Genomic DNA, 25,110 nt, shown 5'->3' on the forward strand with positions numbered 1-25,110 from the left:
AGTACACTCTGCTCCAATTCCTAATATTTTCTCTCTAGACAGAACAGCTCTTCTGAGCCCTGGATCAAAACAGCCCCGGAGTATAGGTATTACTCCCAAAGAGGCTTTGCCGCCGAAACAACTGCTTTTCTTCTTGCAATTCTTTCAAGAGTATAAGTTGTTGTCTCCCTCCAAAGCAAATGCCAGAGAGGCTAGAGTACCCATATTAAAGGCAAGGCTCTGAAGGAGGAAGAAGAATCCCACGTAACAGACACATCAGGCTCTGACCACCAGTTACTTAGGAGGAAGGGCTGGAGCTGGAGGTATGGACGCAGGGCAATGTGTGAGGGTCTGGATGTGTAGGTGTGGGCCAGGGGTAACTGTGGGGATGTATGGGGTAAACAGAGTATGAGCGTGGCGAGGGGAGGTGCTGAGTCAAAGTATTTATTAGGGAGTTGGGCTATTCAGTGTTGTTGGGGCCGAGGAGTCTGAGGAACAAGATGCACAGCATATAGAGAGAGGGTGTGGAGTATACACTGCTGTGTATTCCGTATGTGAACTAAAAATGAGTTGGGAGCATGGGGGTGTCACAGCTGTTTGTTGTGGGGAGGTATTCTTCAGAAGTCCAAGATGCTACATGGAATGTCTTCACCTGGAAATAAAAAATTAACTATATAAACCGCATTTCCATTTTTGGAGACAAGATCTCATATGACCCAGGCAGGCCTCACCTTAGCTGTGTAGTTGAGGACGACTGCAGACTTCTGATCCTCCGCCTTGAGTTGGGCTGCAGTGGTTATAGGGAAGTTCCGGCATCCATGTTATACAGTGCTAAGGAAAGGACCCCAGGCTTTGTGCATGTTCGGCAAGCGCTCTGCCAGCTGAGCTACAGTCTGAGCCTACACTATTATTCTTAGTGTCTGTTTAGACATCAACAGCAGCCTGATCCAGATTCCTGCAGACTGCAACAGAAAGCTAATGACCATTCGAAACGCACCACCCAAGCTGGGCACGGTGGTACATGACTGTAATCCCAGCATCCCAGAAGCTAAAGTAAAAGGATTTCAAGTCAAGGCCAGCCTTGGCTATGTGAAACACTGTCACAAACTAAAAAAAAAACATGCCAACATAAACAAGCAGACAAAAGCCACAGCTAATTTAATATTGCACCGAGTCAATTTCATTCCCAAGGGAAGGAAAACAAAACTAACTCCCCCAAAACTTTGATACCTACTTCATACCATTAGCTATGCAATGGATTCAGAGTAGGCAACCTGGATTGCACGAGATCTTATCTCAAGAAGAATAAGAAGAAAATGCCTTTTTAGCCCAGTGTGGTTGTTTAGGCCTTTAATTCCAGCATTTGGGAGGTAGAGGTAGGCCAGCTTCTGAGATTAAAGCCAGGCTGGTCTATATATTGAGTTCCAGGACTTCCATAGTAAGACCCTGCCTCAAAGAAAAAAAATATGTAAAAAACTAAAAAATCACATAAATCAAAGAACTCAAAAAATTCCTAGAAATCAGGGCCTGGAAAATGGCTCTGATTAAGAGCACTCGCTGCTTTTCCAGAGGACCCAAGTTTGGTTCCCAGCATCCACAATAGCTCCTAACTGCCTGTGATTCTGAGGACCAACATCTCTGAATTCTGGAGGCACCTGTACTCACATGCCCACACCTATACACATAACTACACATAATTAAAAAAAAAAATAGAACTCAATCGTAAAAGAGTTCCTAGAAATCAGCTGAAATAGTGCCCAGTGGCAGACCGCCTAGTTGCCCAGCATGCCCAGTATGCCAGGGGTCCTGGGTCCAAACCCCCAGCAACACCCAGCCCCTCATTTCTGGAATCAATAGGAAAAAACTGTCAGGTAACCCAGTAAGAAAGGAGAGGGGCAAGCCAGGTAGTAGCATACGCCTATGCGTACCCGGCAGACAGAGCCAGGGGATTTCTCAAGTTCAAAGCCAGCAAGGTCTACACAGTGAGTGCTAGGCCAGCCAGGGTGACACAGCAGGCCTGTCTGGAAAAGGAGGCTGGGGGAAAGACTCCCCAGGCCCTTCACATAAACATATGGAAAGACACTGCATCATTTAATCACAAAGGTTTACTCCCCACTCCCCATAGCTATCATGAAAGAGTTCTATGACATCAAGTGTTAGAGGGAAGTCTCACACTGCTGATGGAGTCTGCCAGGATCTACCCTACCCTATATAGTCTGCGACCTACAATTACATCCCTTGGTATAGAACCAACATACATGTGTACAATGTTTGCCAATACACTAATGTACAAGACTGGGAATAAAGTGGGTGTGGTAATACACATCTATAATCCCAACATGTAGGAGGCCAAGACAGAAAGATGTTGAGTGTGAGGCCAGCCTGGACTATATAGCTATACCAAAAAAGTGGGAATACCGGCATATTCCGTAATTACTGCAACCTGGAAATCCAGAGCAGTAGGAACTGACTCCACAGGCACCATGGCTCACACAGGAGGATCAGCTTGACTTTGAGGCCAGCCTGGGCTATAAAGTGAGTTCAAGGTTAAGTCTGAACTACAAACAAGGTCCATCTCACTGCCCATGCCCCTAAATGAATAAGTGAACTAAACTCTCAATATCTAACATAAACGATGAATGAAAAGCCAGACATAAAAGGACATGAGGCTACTACCATCTTAACACTTGGGAAGCCAAGAGTCAGGTTACAAGGGCATAATATGGTCTTACATATCCTAAAGACCAGTGGCTCTCACAAGCTGGGGCCAGTAAGGCCTTCACAAAGTGGAAAGGATGCTCACTTCTTAGTGGGGCTCCGACCTCTCTGCTACATGCAACCTTCAGGACCTGGACACTACATTCCCCACATACTCTGAAAAAAACTCAGGACTGAGCTCCCCTACCACTATGTCCTGCTAAATCCATTCCCAGACTTCCCCTGACTCTGTGGCACCCAAGAACCTGCTGGCCCTCCCTGTCTGGTCCTCCTGCCTCTCTCTCCCCAAAGCCAAGCTAAGGAGTATGCTAACACACCCGATTTTATGTAGAGCTTCAGACTGCATTCAGGATGTTATTAGTCCTAGACAGGCACTCTACCAACTGAGCTACAACCCCAGCCTCCCAGGGACTTTTCTGCCCCCCAGACAAGCCAATAAGTTCTCACTCATCTGAGATGCTCCTCCCTTGGCCCACACCCACGCCTGCCTCAGAGGCACAGAGGTCGTTGAAGCCTGGAAGCAGTATGCAGTCTCTCCTACAATGTGGCCAACTGCCCTAAGTCTCTGACATTACCACCTTCCCTGCTGACAATCTGTCCAAACCTCCCAAAGAAACCCTTGAGTCAGGGAGACCATTTGGTCTGCAATGCAAGCCCAAGGCCGAGCACACAGCTGGTACTCCATAAACACCAGGCAGTGGCTGCTGTGAGGATGGAAAGCTATTGTTCCAGAAAAAGAAGCCATTTTACTTCCATAACAGAATGCCAGGGAGCTATCAGAGTCCTAGAAAAAGGCACCTCTGAGGCCACCTGGGGAACAAACATGCCAGGTGTCCCAAGTGTGCACCAGGGCAGAACAGGGAAGAGCTGCGAACTGTCTTCCCGGATGGTCCTGACACACAGGTAGTCTGACCTCTGACTCATCCGGTACTTTGCTTTCACACATAACCACCCTTGGGAGGATGAGTCTATCCAAACTGTCAATGATGGCTCATCAACAGGTGCTGATGGAGCCCAAACCTCACACCCACAAGGTTCTCTCTCTGTTTCCTTGATCTCAGGTTTAAGAAGCTCACAGACAAGAACAGACTTAGCAAGAACGGAGATGAGACACCGGGGTTTCCTTTCTCCTCTTCCTCCTTCTCCTTTAAAAACTTTTATTTTTAAATTGTGTGTCTGTGAGTGCGCACATGCCAGCATGCGTATACAATGCCTGTGGAGGACAGAAATGGGTAACAGATCTCCAGGAACCAAAGTTAGAGGCAGTTGTGAGCTACCAATGTGAGTGCTAGGAATGGAACTCTGGCCTTCTGTAAGATCAGTACAAGTTCCTAACCATGGAGCCATGTCTCCAGTCCTTATTTTCTTCTTAATTGACATGTCGCCCTCAAAATGAACTACCTTCAAGCAACTAGGTCTAGGATGAGTAAAGTCAAGGTCTGGAGAATAACCTCTTTGCTCCCATCATAACAAAGCCAGCTCCACAACCAGCACCTAGCAAAGGCTTGAGGACTACCTGGGTTTCCCCTTTTCAGGAGGCTAGGAAGAAAATATACACACCCATGTTTACGAGAGGCCCTGTGCCAGACACTTGTAGCCTCCATGGTCTCTATCTCCCAGCTACCAGTGAGAGTAGAAGCCACATCTCAATTCTACAGACAAGGGAGGTGGGCAGAGCTTAAAGATTGGCTCAAGGTCTCAGAGCTATGATGAACAGAGCTGAGGTTTAACCCAGATCTGCCAAGCACTGATACCCATGCAGTCTCCACTACAACACTGGGCCCATGCCACAACCGGCAGCCTGATGACAATCTCTGCTCACAAGGGCAAGACATTCCTTCACAGGGACTGCAGACTGTAGATCCCTAAGCATTGAGGTGAGGAGTGGAGAAGAATATGAAGCCAGGTCCTAAGTACAATACAGGGATAACAATAACTCAAAGCATTTCTGAGGCAGGTTCCTTAAGCCCCAGATTTCTCAGTCTGGTAAATAAGAGTGAACTGGGCCAGGTGGTGGCACACACCTTTAATCCCAGTATTCGGAGGCAGAGGCAGGTGGATCTCCGTGAGTTTGAGGTCAGCCTGATCTACAAGAGCTAGTTCCAGGACAAGCTCCAAAACTACAGAGAAACCCTGTCTGAAAAAAAAATAAGAGTGAATATCCAACTCTGGGACAATACAAGGTGAGACGTGCCTGAAATGGCTAAGCAAATGTTATGCCTACCAAACTGTAAGAGGTTGTAAACTCAGGACGACCTCCTGGGCTGTTTTGCAACTAGGCTATTGGGCACGAGGATGTGGCCATGCAGGCTGAGAGGCTCTGCATATGTCACACGCTGCTCTCTACCCGACTGCTCTCCCTACAACCAACATTTGATAGCTCTTCCCTCCTGCTCCTTTCCCCACCCCAGCCCCCTGCCAGCCAGGGGCACTCCTCGCTACTCACAGGCCAGAAGGTGCTTTCTACCGTGGCACTGTTCCCTCTCTGTGTTGTGAGTCTTCAAGAGTACAGAGCACAGTCACAGTACTCCACTCTCAGGGTGTTCATAAAGGAGGCCCGAGACTGTCATCTGCTAGAGGTGTACCAGCCATGCAGATGGACATGTTAATTCAAGGCTTCTGCCCAACCCTTGGCTCCCAAATGTTGGCCTGGGGGACCTTCTGAGCGTCTACCCTCTCATGCCCTCATTATCTTAGTAAACGGGGTTCAGGTAGAAACACGGTTCTTATGCACTGAGCTAGAGCCCCGGGGATGCACTGTTTGAGTACCAGGGGTCACAGGTGGCTACTTAAACGTAAACTAACTAAAACCACTCGGCAAGGGCTAAAATCCACATGGGGCTAGTGGTCAAGGGTTCGGACAGTGGGGACTACAGACAGCCAACACCCCACAAAGTCCTACTGCACAGCCCTGCTCTGCCCTACAGCTACTAGTCTAGGAGCTGTCGTGTGGGCTCCTGATGGTGAGCACTGGCAGCAAGAGGCAGCCCACTCCGCCCAGTGCTCCAGGAAGCCAGCAGCCATGGGTGCTTGTGTGAAGTTCATCACTTTCACAGTGACTACACTCGCACACTGAGGAAGGGGTCGCGAGAGGACAAAGAGGCCTCATACCGCCCTGCTGGACGGCACTGAAAGGGAGCTACAGAGATCCATCCACACAGCCCTGAAGCTGCTCACCTGTCTATTTGCTTGGAACTTCTGGAAGAATGCCAGAAAACAAAACAAACAAGACAAAAAAAAATCAACTACAATAGAGGAAAGTGCCCAAGCTGGCTGCCCTCCCAGCTGGAAATCCTGGCTCCAGCAGGATTGGGTCACCAAATCACCCAGCACTTTCAGGAACAAACTGTGTCCCTGAATGCTCCCCCTCCTCTCCAGCTCCCCTGTCACTTACCACCTTCCACTCATAGCTCACCTCTTCCTTACATTAAGTTGCCTCAGCCCCAACCTGACCCTACCTGAAAACAACACTATGCTTGGACTTCTCAACTGTCCAACAGGGCTGGCTGACCACAAAACACTGCTTTAGCCAGCACTGTGACCTCTCTGGCATCCACCTCCCCACAGGACATGCACGTACTAGAATCTCGCAGCATCACTTCCCTCCAGGACTCTGGTAATCCAGCACCTGAGCTTCTCTGCTGTGGCCCTCACAAACCTGTCACAGCAGGTTGGCTCTCCAGGAAGCAGCCTGTCTTCCACACAGAGCTGTGTGCCTAACAATACACAAAACCAGGGTGACTAAATCTTGTCTGTCTTCTCTCCCCTCAATCTCAGGACCGCTTCAAAACCAATACCGTTGATTGTGAGCTTATAGTTGCAGAGGGGGAGAAATTGATTGGAGCAAACAACCCACCCAGGAGGAGCTCACTGAAGGACCAGTCACAGACTGCTGGGAGACACCAAGGGACAGGTGCTAAAGGTCAAAGGGCTCCCCCCTGGCAGGTGCAGGCCAAGACAGTGCTTAGTCCTGTTGTCCAGTGTCATATCAAAGGCCTGAAAAAAAATGTAGAGCACTTCCTCCCTAAGGGAGGGGCCTCCTGGGATCTTATCTGCTGAGAGCAGACAGTCCACACTTCCTCCCAATCTTCCCACGTCGTACAAGAGGCTGCTGTGGGCTGGAAGAGTAACTCAAAGTAATTTAGGCACTTGTCCTTCTGACACAGAAAACTGGGATAAGAAACTGATGTCAGTAAGGAAATACTAACTTGACTAGGGGATGCTAAGTTATACAAAGTAGAATTCAACTAAAAGAGCACAGCCTTGAATATAATTCAAGACTGAGTAGTACATTAAACATTGTGAGAAACCTGAAAGAAAATTACAGGTGACAGCCAATGTGAAATGTATGAGCTTAAGGCCTATAAATTTTTTTTTTGTAGGAGGCTGGCTCCCCTTTAGAGTATTAGCCAGAACTAGTTGAATGCTATTATTTTTTTTAAATATTTATTTATTTATTATGTACACAATATTCTGTCTTTGAGTATGCTTACAGGCCAGAAGAGGGCACCAGACCCCATTACAGATGGTGTGAGCCACCATGTGGTTGCTGGGGATTGAACTCAGGACCTTTGGAAGAGCAGGCAATGCTCTTAACCTCTGAGCCATCTCTCCAGCCCTTGAGTGCTATTATTAAAGAGTTCTTCCTTTATATAATCTTTTATTTATATGCTCTCTGAAGTAGTCAGAGTGATTTCTCACTGGAAAGGGATAGTTACAGACACACATCCTTTCTCATAGTGAAAGGTGGGAAAATGTTACTTAAGAACTGCAGAGGAGGGGGCTGGAGAGATGGCTCAGTGGTTAAGAGCACTGTCTGTTCTTCCAAAGGTCCTGAGTTCAATTCCCAGCAACCGCATGGTGGCTCACAACCATCTGTAATGGGGTCTTGTGCCCTCTTCTGGCCTGTAGGCATACATGCAGAGAGAATACTGTATACATAATAAATAAATAAATCTTAAAGAACTGCAGAGTAAAGGTAACAGACTACAGAGTGCATTCCAGAACAGCTAGGGTTACAGAGAAACCCTGTCTCCAAAAATTAATAACAAAACAAAATAAAATTAGCATATAGTGTAGCAATCGCATTGCTCAGTATGTATTCAAAAGAACTAAAGCAATAATCAAAAGGTGCCCACTGGATTAATGGGTAATAAAATGAGAGTTGGAGTCAGTAGGGATGAAGCCTGGTGGCAGAGTCCAAGCTTAGTATGGGTTCAATCCTCAGTAATGAAAACTACAAAATATAATGGGAGATCCACATTACTATTACTTAGACTTGAAACAAAATCCTGATGCCTGGCACAATGAACACTGAAAATCTGTGCCGACTAGGCGATGGAGCCTGATGACCCGCGTCTGATTTCTGGATCCCACATAAAGGTGGGAGAAGAGACCTGACTCCACAGAGTTGTTCTCTGACCTTCTTGCACAGCTCAGTTCCATCATAGGACACAATAATAATTTAAAAAGAAAAGAAGAAAAAGTTTGGATTTAAGCTAAGCAAAATAAGGCAAACGTAACAGGATATCTACTATCTAATAAAGTATCTAGAGCAGGGAAATTCAAACCTCATAGAAAGTAAGCTGGCGGTGGAGTGAAGGAAATGGTGAATTATTGCCTAATAGGTGTAGCGTTTCTGCTGAAGACGGTAAAAGCTTTGGAAACAGTAGTGATGATTATGCAACACCGCATAAAATTAGTACAACTGAAAAGGAGTTAAACCGGCAAGTTTTGTGTTTTATATAGTCTGCCACACACACACAAATGACACAGAAAGGAAGAAACAAAGACAGAGAGGACGCAGGAAAGGCGAAGCTGTGACAAGGCCATTTCTTACACTGGATGCTGGGTGTCTGTAGATCAGCTCACCGAACTCCTGGCAGCGACAACACCTCATTTCACTGAATGCCACAGTACCAGCCCAGCTGCTTTCTCCATAGCTTACTCCAGTGGACTGCTAAGTACAAGCCATCTCAACCTACCCTTTCCCTTTGGCTGGAGAGCAGTGAGCCACAGGCTGGCTGGCATTAGTGGCAACAGTATGGTGGTAGCTACAAAAAAATCACAAACTCACCACAGCTGTTCCAATAGTGGAAGACGAGCCAAAACAAGGTGTGCTTTGTAGCTTAGCACTATGAGAGGAAGATCATATCACACACAGGTAATTTGAAAATTATCCAAGTTTAAATTCTAAATACAATTTCAAGTGATACAAATGTGCATCATTTTCACACCATTGAAGTTTTTTTAAAATCTGGGAGCTGGATCAGTGTGTAAAAACATCTCTCGTGCAAACCTGATGATCTCAGTTTGATCCTTAGAACCGAAGTAAAAAACTCAGATGTAGAAGCTCACTCTATAATCCAGTACTCCTCGAGTGAGCTGGAGACAGAAGAGGCAGTCAGCAGAAACTCATGTTTCTGAAGATGTATTTATTTTGTGGTCTGTGTGTGTGTGTATGTGTGTGTGCACACATGCACGCATGTGTGCGTGCCTGTGCATGCACAGGCACAGCTTGCCACAGTGCACCCCTGGAGGCTAGATGCTGTTCAGGGCTACGTATACCAGGTTGCTGGCCAGTGAACTTCTGCGAACCCTCTGGTTTTCACCTCACTGTAGAAGCACCAGTGGGCTCTGGGGATTTGAACTCAGGGCTTCACATGTTTTGCCCACCAAACCATTTCCTCAACCCAATTTTGTTAAAGACCAGATAATTCACAACACCCAGATCATATCAGAAAGCACACAGTGGCTAGGGGTGTAGCTCAATGATTAGAAAGATCTGAGCTCAGCCCAGCACCACAAAAACAGAAAAGAGATTATACAGTATCTCCCCTGTGTATCTCATCTCAGCAAGGAGGAACAGCAGTGCTTGGTGGCGCAGGCCTGTAATCCCAGGTACTCAGGAGGCTGAGGCAGAGGATTATTAACTCAAAAGGTATGCCTGGATTACAGAATGAGTTCAAAACTAGTTTAACAAGACCGTGTCTTAGAATGAGAGGTCCGGGAATACACAGCTCAGTGGTAAAAATTCAGTGCAAAAATTATCATCAGCTTGGTGTGGTGGCTCAGGCCAGCCTGGTCTACAGAGTGAGTTCCAGGACAGTCAGGGCTACACAGAGAAACCCTGTGTCGGAAAACTAAACAAACAAAAGAGAGCTATCTTGTTCTCAGGGTCTCTCCCTCCCCTAGTATTCCTTTGGTCTTAATCACGTGATCTTGGGCACATGACCTAACCTCTACTGGTTTGAGCTTCCACCCATAAATTAACAGTAAAACCTTCCTCCCACTGATTTATCAGGTTGTCATCAAGACCAGATAAGATAATCTGTGATGATGACACATTCACCCAGTTAACTCTGACCCTGCTGTTGTATTTAATAACAAACAAAACCAGAGACCCCAGGAACTCCCAGCTCCCTTTCCTTCCACAGGGCTATCTCCATCTAACTCTAGCCACAGTGCTCCCTTTCCCCCCTTTCCTCCACAGGGCTATCTTCATCTAACACTAGACACAGTGCTCCCTTTCCCCCCTTTCCTCCACAGGGCTATCTCCATCTAACACTAGACACAGTGCTCCCTTTCCCCCCTTTCCTCCACAGGGCTATCTCCATCTAACACAAGACACAGTGCTCCCTTTCCCTCCTTTCCTCCACAGGGTTATCTCCATCTAACACTAGACACAGTGTGCTTGGTATTTGTCTCCCCAGCAGAAAAGGAAAAGACTGGGACAGACTGCTTTCACCACAGCTACACTTCCAGTGCCTGAAGCCTGTACATAGTACACTCGGTATATATTCCTGCACATGGTACACTCGGTGTATATTCCTGTACATGGTCCACTCGGTATATATTCCTGCACATGGTACACTAGGTATATATTCCTGTACATGGTGCACTCGGCATATATTCCTGCACATGGCATACTCAGTATATATTCCTGTTAAAGAACAGATTGTCAGCTCCAATGATCCGTTTGGAAGCAAACCAAACATTTTGTCATACAAACTGAAAAACAAGGAAAAAATATAATTTCCCTTTTCTAATTAGGAAAAAAGACTAAAGAAACAAATTTAAAAACCTATAAAAAGGGTCAAGCCTGCTGCAACACACCTTTTAATTTCAGCATTTAATTAGCAAGGCAGATATCTATGAGTTCCAGACCAGCCAAGGTTTTATCCCAAAAAAAACCCCACCTCCTCCATAAGAGCCTGTAGATAGGGAAACAATCTAGGAGAAGGTGAGAACTTCTGAGTCAAGATGGAAGCTTTACAGCTATTTCTACTTTATGTTTGTTTAGACTTGTTTTTCTTAATTTTATGTGTATGAGTGTTTGCCTGTATGCATGTGTGTGTACCACATGCATGCAATACCTTAGAGGTCAGAAGAAGAAAAGGACATTGCATCCCACAGAACTGGAGTTACAGACAGTTATGAGGAACCATATGGATGCTGGGAACTGAACCTGGGCATCTGCAACAGTAGCCAGTGCTCTTAACTGCTGAGTTGTCCTCTATCCAGCCCTACTTCTAAAGAAAATGAGAGGAAACACCAAGGACCAATGGCGAGCTCTTGATTCTAATGCAGAAGCTATACAATTCCTATATGTAAACTCCTACAACTAAGCTAAAAACTTTCTGAAGTCAGAACTGTGAGAATTTAACCCAATAAAATAGTAACCAGTATGTCAGCAAACTGGATAATCTAGCTGATCCTAGACTATGCACAAATTCATAGAAAAACACAAACTATCTAAACTGACTCATGAAGAAACAAAAAAAATTGAATAGATTTACACCTAGTAAGTAAACAACAAATCAGCTCAGAGATGGAACTCTTGGTTAGCATGCAAAGTCCCGAGTTCCATCCCAGAAACACAGGAGTTTAAAAAAAAAAAAGGCAGGGGGGCAGGAATATGGCTCAATTGGTAAAGTGCCTGTCACGCAGGCATGAGGACTCATGAGGACCTGCGTTCTGAGAGCCCTAGCACCCATGCAGCCATCATAAACCAGGTGATTTACATCTGTAAGCTCAACACTGAGGGAGGCAAAAATTCAAAGGATCCTGCAGCTAACTGACCAGCCAGCCTAACCAAAGTGATGAGGTCTAGACTCAGTGAGAAGAGACTATTTTAAAAAATAATGTGAGCCCTGCCGTGGTGGCACACGCCTTTAATCCCAGCGCTAGGGAGGCTGGCAGATCTCTGAGTTTGAGGTAAGCCTGGTCTACAGAGTTCCCAGACAGCCAGGGTTACACAGAGAAACCCTGTTGAGAGAGAGAGAGAGAGAGAGACAGAGAGAGACAGAGAGACAGAGAGAACACAAAGCAAACAAACAAAACAGCAGCAAAAATCTACAAGGCTACACAATTTAAAATAATGTAAAGCTGGACAAGGTGCCACCTGCCTGTAATACTAGCTCCTCAGGAGAGAATAAAGTAGGAGAATCCAGAGTTCAAGGTTAGCCTGGACAACACAGAAAATCCACCTCAAAAACCCAGCAACAAGGAAACACTACCTCTATGTATCTCGTTGCTGGGACTGGTGAGCAGGCTCAGTGGTTAAGAGAGCTTGCTACGAACCCATGAGGACCGGGTACAAATCCAAGCACCCCCATGGTGGGCTGAGAAGGGGCTTGCACTTGCCCATAACCCTTGCACTGTGGACGGGCAGAGACAGGAGTCTCGTTGTCTGCCAACCTACCCCAAAACCAACAAAAACCCCACAAGTTTCCGGTTAGAGGAGAGACCCCGCCTCAAGAGTAAGGCAGAGAGACAGATGAGAATTCGAGTCAAGCCGGAGATCCCCGAGGTCTGGAGCTGGAGGACAATTATGTGATGGCTCTTACACGCTGCCAACACAGAAGCCCATGTGGCCAGCTTTCACTCCCAACTACTTCCCCTTTCGCTTTCTCATAGAGATACAAGGCAGAGTACACAGCTACTCTGGGAGGAAAACAATGGCCAGCCAAGACTGACCAACCTGGGTTTGGATTTTTTTTTAGATTTATTTATTTATTTATTTATTTATTTATTTGGTTTTTTGAGACAGGGTTTCTCTGTGGTTTTGGAGCCTGTCCTGGAACTAGCTCTTGTAGACCAGGCTGGTCTCGAACTCACAGAGATCCGCCTGCCTCTGCCTCCCGAGTGCTGGGATTAAAGGCTTGCGCCTCCCCGGCTTAGATTTATTTATTATATATACTGTGTTCTGTCTGCATGTGTGCTTGGACGCCAGAAGAGGGCACCAGATCTCATTACAGATGGTTGTGAGCCACCAAATGCTTGCTGGGAGTTTAACTCAGGATCTCTGGAAGAGCAGCCAGTGCTCTTAACCTCTGAACCATCTCTTCGCCCCCCACCCCACAGGGTTTCTCTGTAGCTAAGGAGCCTGTCCTGGAATGCGCTCTGTAGAGGGGGCTGGCCTCGAACTCACAGAGATCTGCCTGCCTCTGCCTCCTGAGTGCTGAGATTAAAGGCGTGCGCCACCACAGCCCGGTCTGGTTTTTGAAGAAATCGGAAGTGGAGTCTCTGACCTTCCCTACCTGTGGCAGATGTTTTATTTTGTTGAATGATGGACACCGTTTTTTGCCTATATAACAACAGAGCCAACAACTTCCAGCCCCTTAAGCTCGTTCGTTACTGATTTTTCCTACTAGATTTCAAAATAGCCCACAAAAAATGAATGTGTCACTCCCCCACTGGAGACGTGGAAGAAAGCAGGCTCAGAAACATGGACAATTTGTCCCAAGTTTCAGTGTCGAGTGACACAGCCAAAGTGTGCACACGGGTAGTGAATTTTAGAGTTCCTCCTCATTGCTTTGGAAAGACCATCAAGTGGAGATGAATCCAGGCCATCTCCGTGACTAAGGAAACGCAAGTGCTTCAGAGCCAAGCTGGGAAAGAAAAGGGAGCCTTCTTGCCCTGCAGGCCACCCAGACATCGTTTGGACTTTTGCCAGATCGACTTTTGCCGGCTGTACAACTGCAGCAGTCAGTCACTCACCCTCCTACCCAACGGAGCCCTGATGGGCAGGTGCCAGGAGGCCGGCCCGGGGGGAACCCACCAAAAACGTAAAAAACAAAAACAAGCAAAGAACCCCAAAACATGTAAAAACTGAAAGCTGTGCTTGCAACAGCAGCACGGACGCCACATCTTGGCAGTCGCGCGAGGACCACTGGCCAAAGCGCACGCGCGAGGTCCGCCCTGGGCTAACGAGACAAGCCTATCTCAACAGCAGATCCCAGCGCCGCCCTATCGCGCATGCTCTGCGCGCGCGCGCGTCTCGACAAGTGTTTCCCTCGGCCTTCGCCCTCCCGCTCTGACGCAGAACACTGGCCTCCATGCCTGCACCTCCCACTCGACGTCCCTCACCTTGCGCCCGGTTTTCTCCCGGAGGGCCTTCAGCCGTTCTTTCCGCCGCAGCGCCTCCTCCTCGAGGCGGCCCACACCGGCGGCAGGAGCCGCCATCTTACCCGGGGCCCCGCCTTTTCTCTCCGCTTCGCGCAGGCCCAGTGAGCAGAAGAATGCTTGATGGCCAATCCAAGGGCGAGAATGGAGAGCCGGAAGCCCTGAAAACCAATCAATGCTGAGTTGCTACAGGATGCCACGCCCTTTGCTCTGGAGCAACCTGTGCAGCGAGCAAGCCGGCCGGGTGGAGGAAAGGCTCCTTAAGTTCGATTTTCCCAACCCTAATCAGTGAGAAAGCAAGTAGAATCAGACCTGAGAGGCAGAGATTAGAGTGAGTCGATTGCTCTGCTTTTGCCTCACCACTACCCGCCTCTCCTGGTCGCCCTCTTGGAATGCTTATCCACTTGTGCTGATTCTTCAAGGAGCGAATGCCTCGAGAAGCATTCCCTGGGTCGGGTGTGGTGGTGTACGTTTATAATTCCAGTACTTAAGAGGCTGAGGTAGCAAAATTATGGGCTCAAGTTCAGTCTGGGTTACGTAAGGAAATCGTCGTAAAACACCACCACCAGACACCAGAAACCCTCCGTGGCCACTCTCCTTCCCACTCTGAGGTCAGTCTCTCTCCTCCAGAGACAGCAGCCAGTGGCACCTCGGACTCGCCTAATGAGTTGCTCCTAAGCCTGTCTGTCCGCACTCTGCTCCAGACCTGCGCGGTTCGAGGCCTGGCTGCATGGCCTTTTCCTTTGAACTCAACAATGGCCTTTCATCCCGTTCTGGGGCAGCAGCATACTCAGGGTCAGGCTCCTGTCTCTGCAAAAAAGCAAACGTCAACCAGGGCCAAGTAAGCGCCACAAAACTTACTCCTTCCTACCAGTTTCTGAAGAGTTTGTGGCTGACAGTCTCAGATGCACGCACCCGCTTCCTTCCCCTGCTCCTCTTCCTAGGAGAAGGCCAGCCCATTAGCAACGTTGCTCCCTGCCTGGAGTGTGTACTATAAAGTTGGTCCCTAGGTGAAGGCGCTTCCCTCCCAGATCCCTTTAAATGCCACAGGCCCCTAACCTCACTGTCTAGGTTAACCTGGCTCAGTCTAGGACGTTTCCCTCACAGTAGGAAAGGGAGTGGCTGTCTGTGCTTAGGAAATGTCAAGTCAGACTAGGATGCTTGGGACAAAAGAATAAGTCGAGAACGTAAGGGTCATCCGCTCCAAGAGTACAAAACAGGACAGGAATAAGGACAAAGTCAGCTTTCTCTTGTCCACCCGCGATCTAGGACATGCCAGGCTGACCAGTTCCTAGGACCAATAGGAAACCCAACAAACTTTCCCCGACTCCTAACAAAGAACCTTATTCCTATCCAACACCAGGTGCTCCCTCACTTCACAAGCAGTCTGGGCACAAGGAAAGGGACCCGGCGGAGGTGACAGTGCCCCAGCAAAGATTCAGCCAGGCCTAGGTCCTTTGTTCCTGCTGCCCCTATGATCCTCCTTCCACCCGGATGGGCCTCAGTTTTTTCCATTCACTAGAATAGGCAGGAGACACCCCTGAGGCATTCTCCCTCAGGTCAAAGGAACAAACAAACGAAAACAGAAAATGTGACAAAAGAGTACTGGGCCCTGGGAGGAGGGATTCCTAGAGGGAGTGGGACAGATCCTAAACTTGGTTAAGGAGCTCTCCAAAGGAAGGACGCCACTCCTCTGCAGGTGGGTGTCCTGCCGTTGCCTGATGCTTCTTTCCATCCAGCCCAGCACTAGGCAGGAACTAAGGGTGGCACTCGTTTCTCATACAGCTCTCGGAACAGAACCTTGCACGTAGTCAGCGCCACAAGTGGTCCTCATGGACGAGGTTATTATTAGTATTTGTTGAAGGACCCTAGTCATCCCCGCGCAAACCGCAGTCCCTTCCTGGAATAGCGATAATTCCAAGCCTGATAGATTATACACACCAGGATGGATAACTCAGGAAGCCCTTCCCTGCCCCCTATCCCGGGGAGGCTGGCAATGGTCCTGCCAGAGGCTCTCAAAGGACTCTGCCTTCGAGGGGCGTGGCTCTGCGCGACCTCCCGGGCTGCTCTGACCTCAGGCTCCTCCCCCAGCATGACACCCCGCCCTTTGCACAGTCCTGGGAGAGGCGGGGCGGTGGCCGCCGCCGCGACAGACTGCAAAGTGTAGGAAGCCAGGCGGTGGCCGGCAGGCCGGGAGGAGGAGGGGCGTGTAGACTTTGGTGACTGAGCGCGACAGGGTCGGGAGCCGCGGACTTCCCCCAGCAGTACACAGCCGCTCCGCCCCGGAGTGACGCCCTCCCGCCCATGGGCCTGGCCCGGGGCAACCGGCGGGCGGCTCGGAGGAGGCGGCGACAGGTGGCGCGCAGCAGGGCCAGAGCCGGGTCAGGCCATGGCCGCCTCGGAGCGGCTCTACGAGTTGTGGCTGCTGTACTACGCGCAGGTGAGCCCGTCCCGCCCCTGGTCCGCGAGGCCTCCAGATCCCCGCGCGCGGTGCCTGCTGCACCTGCGTCCGGCGCCGCCACCCCCCCCCACACCTCCTCCCCGGCCGCAGATAGGCGCGCGCACGCGGGACTCCAGCCCCGCACACACGTGCGTGCCCCAGGCCGGCGGGCTGCCTCTGGTATTTGTGCCAGGGGCACCGTTTGCGGGCACGCACTGTACTGCAAGTCCCCCAGCGACACCGCGCAGCCTCAGGTTACCCTGAGTACTCTACACCCCTTTCACAACTCGGTAAACTGAGACCTGGGAAGAAAGGGACTCAGTCTGCATGTAGGCTGTTTCGCCTGAGGGGCGCATTTGCGATAGGTGATGGAGGCTAGAATGTCACATAGGTTGGGGGACCCGGCAGGTGCCACTCCTTACTGTAGATCAGACTTTAGTCGCCTCAGACTCTTCCAGAGAAGTACTTAGTGCCGTGCGGAGCTCTTGCTGTACTTGAGGCAACCTTAGTCTACTTCCATTCTGCAGTGGGACAGGGTCGTCGGGAGTGAGGCCAGGAAGGATGTCTGACAGGAGCTCCCGGGAGCTCTGTGACTCCTGCGATTCAAACTCTATGTGACTGTCACGCACAGAAGCTCCACTTTCCTTCTGCACTGGAAGCAGGGAGTGATCCCGGGGTCACGCCTCCTTCTTTGCACCTGCTTGGCACTAGGTGCCTAGCTCAGGTGTGCCCTGGACACAATGGTCCATTGTCTGTCCCTGAACAGCTTGTCACCGGGACCAGGGATATGGGGAAGAGTTCAGCCTGAACCCTGGCCCTCTGAGGAGGCTGACTGATGGTCTACGTCTCTTAGGAACGGTATGGTCTGAGTCTTAGGAGCCACGGCTTCTTTAGTGGTGGGCTGGTGACCTGTAGAGCCCCACCTAGGGTAACCCAGCCCAAGCTCATTGCACCTCTAAGCCTCTACTTACCTGTCTGTAAAATCAACACAATCTTGCCCTCAGGCCACCTGGACTTTGTGGAGAGGGAGCCAGTGTGGCTGGTATAGGTCAGAAAAGCCTGCCTCCTCTGCATCTCCATCTTCAAGGGGGATGAGCTGGTGAAGAGATGTCACTGGTTTTTCAGGCTGAGTGGTAGGCTGCTGAAGATGTCCTGGGACAGCTTCCTCAGACTGTTCCCTTTCATAGTTGCCAGGCTGAACTCTGTATGGTGATGAGATATTATTAGTACTCCGCTGGCCTGGCACCTCTTCCCAGATGGCCTCTTAGAGTAGGGCCTAGGTGTGGGATACGAGCTGGCTGCTTATAGTCTTGGAAGCCTGGACAGGCAGGGGGCAGCCTGGGACCAAGCCAACTAATAAATCCAGGATGTGAGAGCAAAACCAGGAGAGTTGGGTGGGGCCAGGCTGGCTGGGGAGAGGAAGCCCGGCAGCCTCCCAGTGCAGCCTTCCTGCCTGCTCCCACAACACTGTCCCACCCCTCGGTGCTGGGTTCCGAAGGAGAGATAGTGCTACTAGGGACCCATTGTGTTTGTGTCCTGGGGTGTGTAAGGCAAGGATGGAGCCAATGGGTGTTAAGAGACTCTCAGTGCCAAGTGTGATGGCATATGCATTCGATCCCAGTATGAGTGAGGTTGGAGGCAGGAGGATTGCCGAAAGCCTGAGGCCCTTCCTGGGCTACAGACTTTTGAGACTTGTCTCAAAAGGAAAGGAAAGCAAAGAAACCCCTTTTGTCGGTCAGCAGCCGGCCAGCCAGCAGCACAGGTGGCCCCTCCCTTCCGCAAGAACTGCCTACAATCTGTTGGGAAACCTGTTTCCCCAGTTGTGGGTCTAGGTGAGGACAGGGAAGTCGCCCCATTCCTGTCCTTCCTTTCCCCTAAAAGACCCTAGATTGCATGGATAGACATGCCTTCTCTCACCTAAATGGACTCTGTCCTCTTAGTGGGCTCTGGGAGGAAATGGGGGAGGGGCAGTATCAGTGTGCCCCTGGATATTACCTAGTTGGAGTTCCTCAGGGTTCTCTTGGGGAAATCAAGGCAAGATCATCAGTAGGGTTCCTTTAGCCACCAGAGCTTTAGCCTGAGGTCAGGAAGCCTAATGTGGATCTTTACCTGGGACAACACCTGTGGTTTCCTCTGCTGGGAGCCTATCTTAATCTTCACCGTGCTTGCCACTCCAAGGCTCCCGTAACCTAACATTCAGTAAGTGTTCCCTGGGTGTTATCCCGATAACTGCAGAAGTTAATGCCCAGGGCAGTGACCAATCAGAAAGCTATCCCAGAGCAGGCAGAGGTGGGATTCTGAGGGCTGAAGGCCAGGAACAACAGGAACGAGCAATGGAAAGTACGAGAAGCAAGCTTTCACCCAGGCATGGTGGCGTGGCATGTCTGTCTGCCTGTCTGTCTGCCGCCCCACCCCCCAATGCTTGGAAGGCAGAGGTAGGCAGATCTCTTGTGAGTTCCAGGCCAGCCTGGTCTACAAAGTGAGACCCTGTCTGAAGGAGAAGCAGCAAGTTGTCAGAAGCACAGAGCAGGGCAGGGCTGCCATGGTGAGTGGTGGAGCTCAGCTAGTATCGTGTCCTCAAGGAAGAAACGGGACAGCACCTGGAGCGGGCACTTGGGAAACATGTAAAAGTTAATGCAAAATAGCATGTAAATGAGCAGCCCCTTTGCAGGCAGCAGCAAGGCTCACTAGCCCCCCCACCCACTGATGGCGGAGCTGAGGGTCACAGAGTGTGGCAGGACAGGGACTTATGGCCAGTTATGCCATTGTGGAAGGATTCAGAGGTGATGTCAGAGTAGAAGTTGTTAGTTTTGCTCACTTTTCTCTCTGGTCTCTTTTCTTGTCCCATGATCCTTCCTGCCTCATGAGAACTTGACCAGGCCTCTCTGTTCCTCTAAAGCCTTAGCTGGATCTATTTCCTGGACCTCAGTTTACCTCTCATGTGCGTGTGTTTGTGTGTGTACATATATACTTGAGTGTGTACATGTGGAGGCCAAAGAAAGATATCATGTGTCTTCCTCAATCGTTCTCCAACTAATTTTTAAAAAGATTCATATACTTTTATTTTATGTGTATAGGTGTTTTGCCTGCATGCATGTCTGTGTGTTATATGTATGGCTGGTGTCTACAGAGGCCAGTAGAGGGCATTAGATCCCCTGGAAATGGAATTACAGACAGTTCTGAGTCACCATGTGGGTGCTAGGAATTGAATCCAGGTCTTCTGGAAGAGCAGCCAGTGCTCTCTCCAGTCCCTCCACCTTATTTATTTGTTTAGATGGGGTCTCACTATGTAGCCCCTGATGGTCTGGAAGTGATTATGTTTGCCAGGCTGCCCTTGAGCTCAGATGTCTGCCTGTCTCTGCCTCCTCGGTGCTGTATCTAGTTTCTAAAAGCACATCTCAAAAATGTTTAAATTTGTGTGAGAACGCACATGTATGCCACAGTGTACGCGTGAAGGTCAGAGGACAACATCCAGGAGGAGCTCTACCACGTTGGTCCCAGGGATTGAACTCGGGTTGTCAGCCTTGGTGATAGGTGCCTTTACCTGCTAAGCCGTCTTGTCAGACCTCCACTTAATTGATTAAGCTAAACTGGGCAGCGAGCTTAAGGGATCAGTCTGTCCACACCCCACCCTTCCCTTCCCAGAGCTGAGGTAGATGCGCACCCTGGCTTTTGTGGGTGCTGGAGAATGAAACTCCTGCTTGTGCGGCAGGCACTTTACTGACTAAGAGTCCTGGTTCTCTCATTTACTTGCTTTTCCTTGTGGTTTGTTTGTTTTGTTTTGTTTCCTGAGACAGGATTTTTCTGTGTAACTGCTCTGGCTGTTCTAGAACTTGCTCAGTAGACCAGGCTGGCCTTCCACTAAGAGATCCCCACCTGCCTCTGCCTCCCTAGTGCTGGAATTAAAGGCGCGCACCACTGCTTGGTTCTTATTTACATTCTTAAATGGGCAAATGTACCCAGCTCTTGGTCCTTTTCACACCTGAGGGACACCTAGAGTTTCTTCCTTCCTGCTTTTTGTTGCTAAGGCTATTGAAGAAAGAGGAATATTAGTGATAGAAAAATTAGCATAGAACCTGGGGTTGGGGGGAAAGGCTGTATCCTTGGGGTTGTTATGACAACTGAGGAGCTGATGGGGAAGTGTGGGATCCCCATGGAAACAGGGTCAGTTACTATGGGGACCATGGCAGGAAATTCTCAGTTTCCATAGTCACAGGACAAGGAAAATGGCTAAGTATTGAAGGGTGTTATGGGGACCAATTAGGTCCACTCCTCTTAGTACTGCTCTAGGTAAGGGGCCAGAGACTGGTCTGGACACCTAGGCACTACACCACTATTCTCAGTTGCTTCCTGGAAAGCTCCCTGGAAGAGTTGCCATCTTCCAGCTTCATCCTGTAGCCTATAGTTCTTATAACATAGCTCAAAGCCACTTATGGCCTGACATTACACTCTCTCCTCTTAATGCTGTAGGAGAATTTTTGGGTTGAGAAGCTATCTTGTCCAGACCTATCCAACCCTATTTCTTCCTGTCTGTCCCTGAAGGTGAAGGTAGCTCTGACTGAGGTATCACCCAGTATTGAACTGTGATCCCTCTCCCCACTACTTGGAGCTCTTCTTCCCTGGGGATCACATCTTGGGCCTTTGAGGCCTAAGGCAGCAAACCGGAAACTACCCTGGAGGCCTCAGCTCTGCACTGAACCATGGGATGCCTCTTGCTTTCACTCATCGACAGGGATGAGGATGTTGTCCTATAATGCAGGAATTTGGGCTGAGCAGAGCCCCAGTCATCCTGCCCTTTGCAATGCTGGATGGTGTGGCTGCCACTGAACAGACTGTTATAAAGAGATAGTTGAGGCTAAGTTTGGTGACACGCTCTTTTAATCCCTGCCCGTGAGACAGAGGCAGGCAGCTCTCTGTGAGTTCAAGGCCAACTTGTTCTACACAGTGAGACCCTTCTCAACTCCCGCTTGACTCCACAAAAAGAGATACTGAAGCCCAGAGAGTTTTATGTCAAGTAACAGGCTACCCATTAAATGGGGTCTGGGTCCCAAAATTCATACTGTCAGCCACCAATTCTGATCGAGGGCGTTTCTGAAAAGGACACATGGGAAATACAGTGTATACTGCCCAGTGGGATGGGAGCAGCAAGCCATGCCCTTGGACTAGTGGGTTCGGGGAGCTGAGACTGGAGCTGAGCCTCGGATGTCGGAGGAAACCACTGGTGTGCTCTGAAGATGGAGCCTGTGCCAGAGCAGTGACTGGTCCAGTGTTGTCTGCTGCAGGCCGGTACTGGGCGTAAGTGTGTGCTCAGCTTCAGAGGCAGTGTGGTGTCTGGTAACCTAGTGGTCCCTGTCCCTCTGGTAGAAAGTTTCCTCCTAATGCCACATGGACGTGCCCTGAGCCCACCAGCGTTCTAAGAGGGGCAGTTCCGTGCCCCAGGAACCATCTCTGCCTCCCTAGCTCTTGGGAGCTCTTCCTCCCAGTATTCTTTGAGTGTATTTGGGGCTGGCTGGGGACAGGTTGAAATGATGGCTAGTTAGCATCCATCCTTCTAGGGACAGTGACATCTATTTTCTCCCCTGTAGCAAGACCCAATATTTCCTTACAGGCTGACGGGCTCTTGGGTAGACTTGGCCTGTGTGGTTGTTCCTCGTCTGTCCTAAGGTTCCCTTCAGAACTGGGGAGGGCTGGAGGAGCGAGTGAGGCAGAGGCTCTCAGGTAGCAGGGCACACCTCAAGCCCTACAGCCACACCCTCAGGCTCCGGAGCCTGCCACAGCCAGCACAGCCATCCTGCTCCAGACCCTGCTGCGACCTTCTGACGACCCCCACCACCACCACTCAGACTCTGACATTTAGTGCTGTAGCTTCAAACGCTGGAATTCAGGTCAGAGCTGGCCTGGGGCATCCTAGGGAGAAGGAGTGAGGCCTAGAAGAGAGGGACTGGCAGCCTCTCCTGTCACTAGTCCTGTGTTTTTGTCTCTTTCGCGCCCCTTCAGAGCCCATGAACCCTGCCTTGATTGGCCTAGCCCTGAACCTCGCTCAGCCCGATCTGGCGTGTTTACAGGACTAGACAGGCCAAGGGTGTGGTTCAAGGGATAGAAGGCCGGAGTGGCCATGAGGAAGATGGAGATTCTTGCTTAATTACCCCAAGCCCAAGTCACTGAGGCAGTGGAATAGGGTGTAGATGTCTGGGCCACAGGGTAATCAGAGTACAGAAAGCAGGCCCCGACTGTTCCAGGGGCCTAGAGGGCTAGGCTCAGCAGTTGGGCCCTTATTCTAGGCGTGGAGAAGGGTCAGTTGGGTATTTAGGTCTCCTATTTCAGGTCAGATGGTTTGACTAGGGATAGTTGGGAAAGTGTTGGGCTATTGTGTGTGCGTGCGTGCATGTGTGGTGTGTGTGTGTGTTGCTGCTGAGTCTCACTGCACCTAGAGCACAGATTCACCTTGGCTTGCTGGCCTTCAAGCTCCACACACCTGCTAGCCTCTGCCTCTGCAAGTGCTGAGCTTAGGAACATGCGCTGCTGATCCTGACTCTTTATATGGTGTTGGGGATCTGAACTCAGGTCTCCATGGTTACGTGGGAAGCATTCTCACTGAACCATGTCCCCAGCCCAATGTTGGGACATTTTTGAAATCAGAAGGGTTCTATGAGGCCACCGAGAGGAGTCAGGGTCAAATGCCAGGTTCCTTAGCCTAATACAAAGATCTGGCTGCATTATCCCGGAAGGTATAGCTGGACCCAGGGTGCTGAGGCTTCCCACTTCCCACCTGTAATGGGTTCAGAAGAAATGCTCTAGAGGCCTGGTGTGCTCTGATAAAATGTCTGTGAGGTCACCTTAAAAGGGGAAGGGTTGTTTTGGTTCGTGGTTTTGGAGGTTTCCATCCACTGTGGTCTGACTCTGTTGCTTTTATGCCTATGACAAGGCAGAAGTATCACGACAGAAGGGCATGACAGAGAAAGCTGCCTTGCTTTATGTTAACCAGAAAGGGTGGTCATGAGTGGGGTGGGGGAGAATACGCACAGGCAGGCCATACATGCACAAGGGACAAGGGACAGCTTCCAAGGGAATGTGCCATGGCACTCCTACCCCATCCCAGGAGCCCACCAGATTATAAACCTATCAATGAATAATCCATTGATAATGGTTAGAGCCTTCCTGATCCAATTACTTCCCTAAAACCCCACTAGAACACTTTTGCATTAGAGACCAGGCCTTCAACACATGAGCCTTTGGGGTAACCCTCTAAATCCAACCTGGCCTTCTCGGTGGTTCAGAGTCTGGGCATCTTGGTCTTCCTGCTGGCTGATGGGGAAAGGGACTTCCAGGGAGGCTTGGGAAGGTCAACAAAGGTAACAAGACAGATAGGAAGTCACAGTGATGTCTTGCTTCTTGATGTCCATGGTCCCTTTCTGGGTTACCTGAGCTATGTAGTGAATGCCATAATCCCAGTTCTCAGGAAGTGGAGTCAGGAGTTCAAGAATAGCCTTAACTACCTAGAGGGCCCAAGGCTTGCTGGGTCTATGTGAGACCCTGTCTCAAAATGGGGGTGGGGGAGTAGGCCACAGGGGATGACTCAGTGTTTGCTTCCCAAGTATGAGGACCTGAGTTGGGATCCTGAGAACCCATGTAAAAACTGGGCACGGCATCACATGTCTGTGACTCTAATACTTGGGAGCAGAAACCAGCAGGTCCTGGGGACTCTCTGGCTAGGCGGTGTAACCCAAATGGTGAGCGCTCTTTCAATGAGAGACCTTGTCTCTTATAACAGTGATTCTGTGGGTCTGGGTGTCAAAAGACCCTTTCACAGACGTCCCCTAAGACCATCGGAAGACACAGATGCTTTGCTGTTGTTGTTGTTTTGTTTTTAGGTTTTTCAAGACAGGGTTTCTCTGTAGCTTTGTAGCCTGTCCTGGAACTTGCTCTGTAGACCAGGCTGGCCTTGAATTCACAGAGACCCACCTGCCTCTGCCTTCCAAGTGCTGGGATTAATGGCATGCACCACCACTGCCCGGCGACACAGATGTTTATATTCCATATAACAGTAGCAAAATACAGTTATGAAGTAATGACAAAAATAATTTTATGGATCTAGTCCACAGCACATGAGGAGCTATATTAAAGGGTCACAGCGTTAGGAAGCAGTCTTGGGCACTGTGAGCACTGACTGAAGTGTGCCATTTCTCTCGTCCTTCTCCACTGTCGTTCTCATTTCCTCTCTAACTTGGGAAAGGTGATGGCTCTCTGGTGGCAGCGATTTGGACTCTAGAGTGGGGGCCAGGTCCATTCCCATGTCCTGGATACGGCTTTAAGTTAAGGCAAATGGCTAGCTGTTTCACTGAGCAAAAGACCTGTGGGATCCAGGTAGGTGGCTGGGTCCTGGTGAGGGACAGAGGTGTAGGAAGTCTTGCATAGTCTTCCCAGGCTCGAGGTCTTGTGAGTACTGGGAAATGTGAGTACTTTAAATGAAAGTTACCTGGCACCCTGACAGCAAGGATGGTACCCAGGACAGGAAGACCCCCACCCCATGTGCTGCAGGCCTTGCCCATAATGTGTTTGCAGCCCAG

General features: G+C 49.7%; 2 protein-coding genes across 4 annotated transcripts in view; one reads left to right on the forward strand and one right to left on the reverse strand.

The window, feature by feature from the left end:
* The window catches only part of Ccdc12 (coiled-coil domain containing 12), a 53,983-nt gene extending 39,763 nt beyond the window's left edge, over window positions 1–14,220 (reverse strand). The window contains exon 1 of the mRNA XM_075964449.1: window positions 14,068–14,220. Coding sequence (XP_075820564.1) covers window positions 14,068–14,163 — 96 coding nt within the window. The 5' untranslated portion in view covers window positions 14,164–14,220. The remainder of the gene's footprint in view (window positions 1–14,067) is intronic.
* A 2,017-nt stretch (window positions 14,221–16,237) lies between these two features.
* Nbeal2 (neurobeachin like 2) overlaps window positions 16,238–25,110 on the forward strand; it is a 29,609-nt gene continuing 20,736 nt past the window's right edge. For all 3 annotated transcript variants that reach the window (XR_012909949.1, XM_075964431.1, XM_075964433.1), the window contains exon 1: window positions 16,238–16,543. Coding sequence is in view for 2 of the 3 variants with exons in the window: in XM_075964431.1 (XP_075820546.1) it covers window positions 16,493–16,543 (51 nt within the window). In the remaining variant the exon portion in view is untranslated. The remainder of the gene's footprint in view (window positions 16,544–25,110) is intronic.

Source organism: Microtus pennsylvanicus, chromosome 3 (assembly GCF_037038515.1).
Source record: "Microtus pennsylvanicus isolate mMicPen1 chromosome 3, mMicPen1.hap1, whole genome shotgun sequence".
Lineage (NCBI taxonomy): Eukaryota > Metazoa > Chordata > Mammalia > Rodentia > Cricetidae > Microtus > Microtus pennsylvanicus.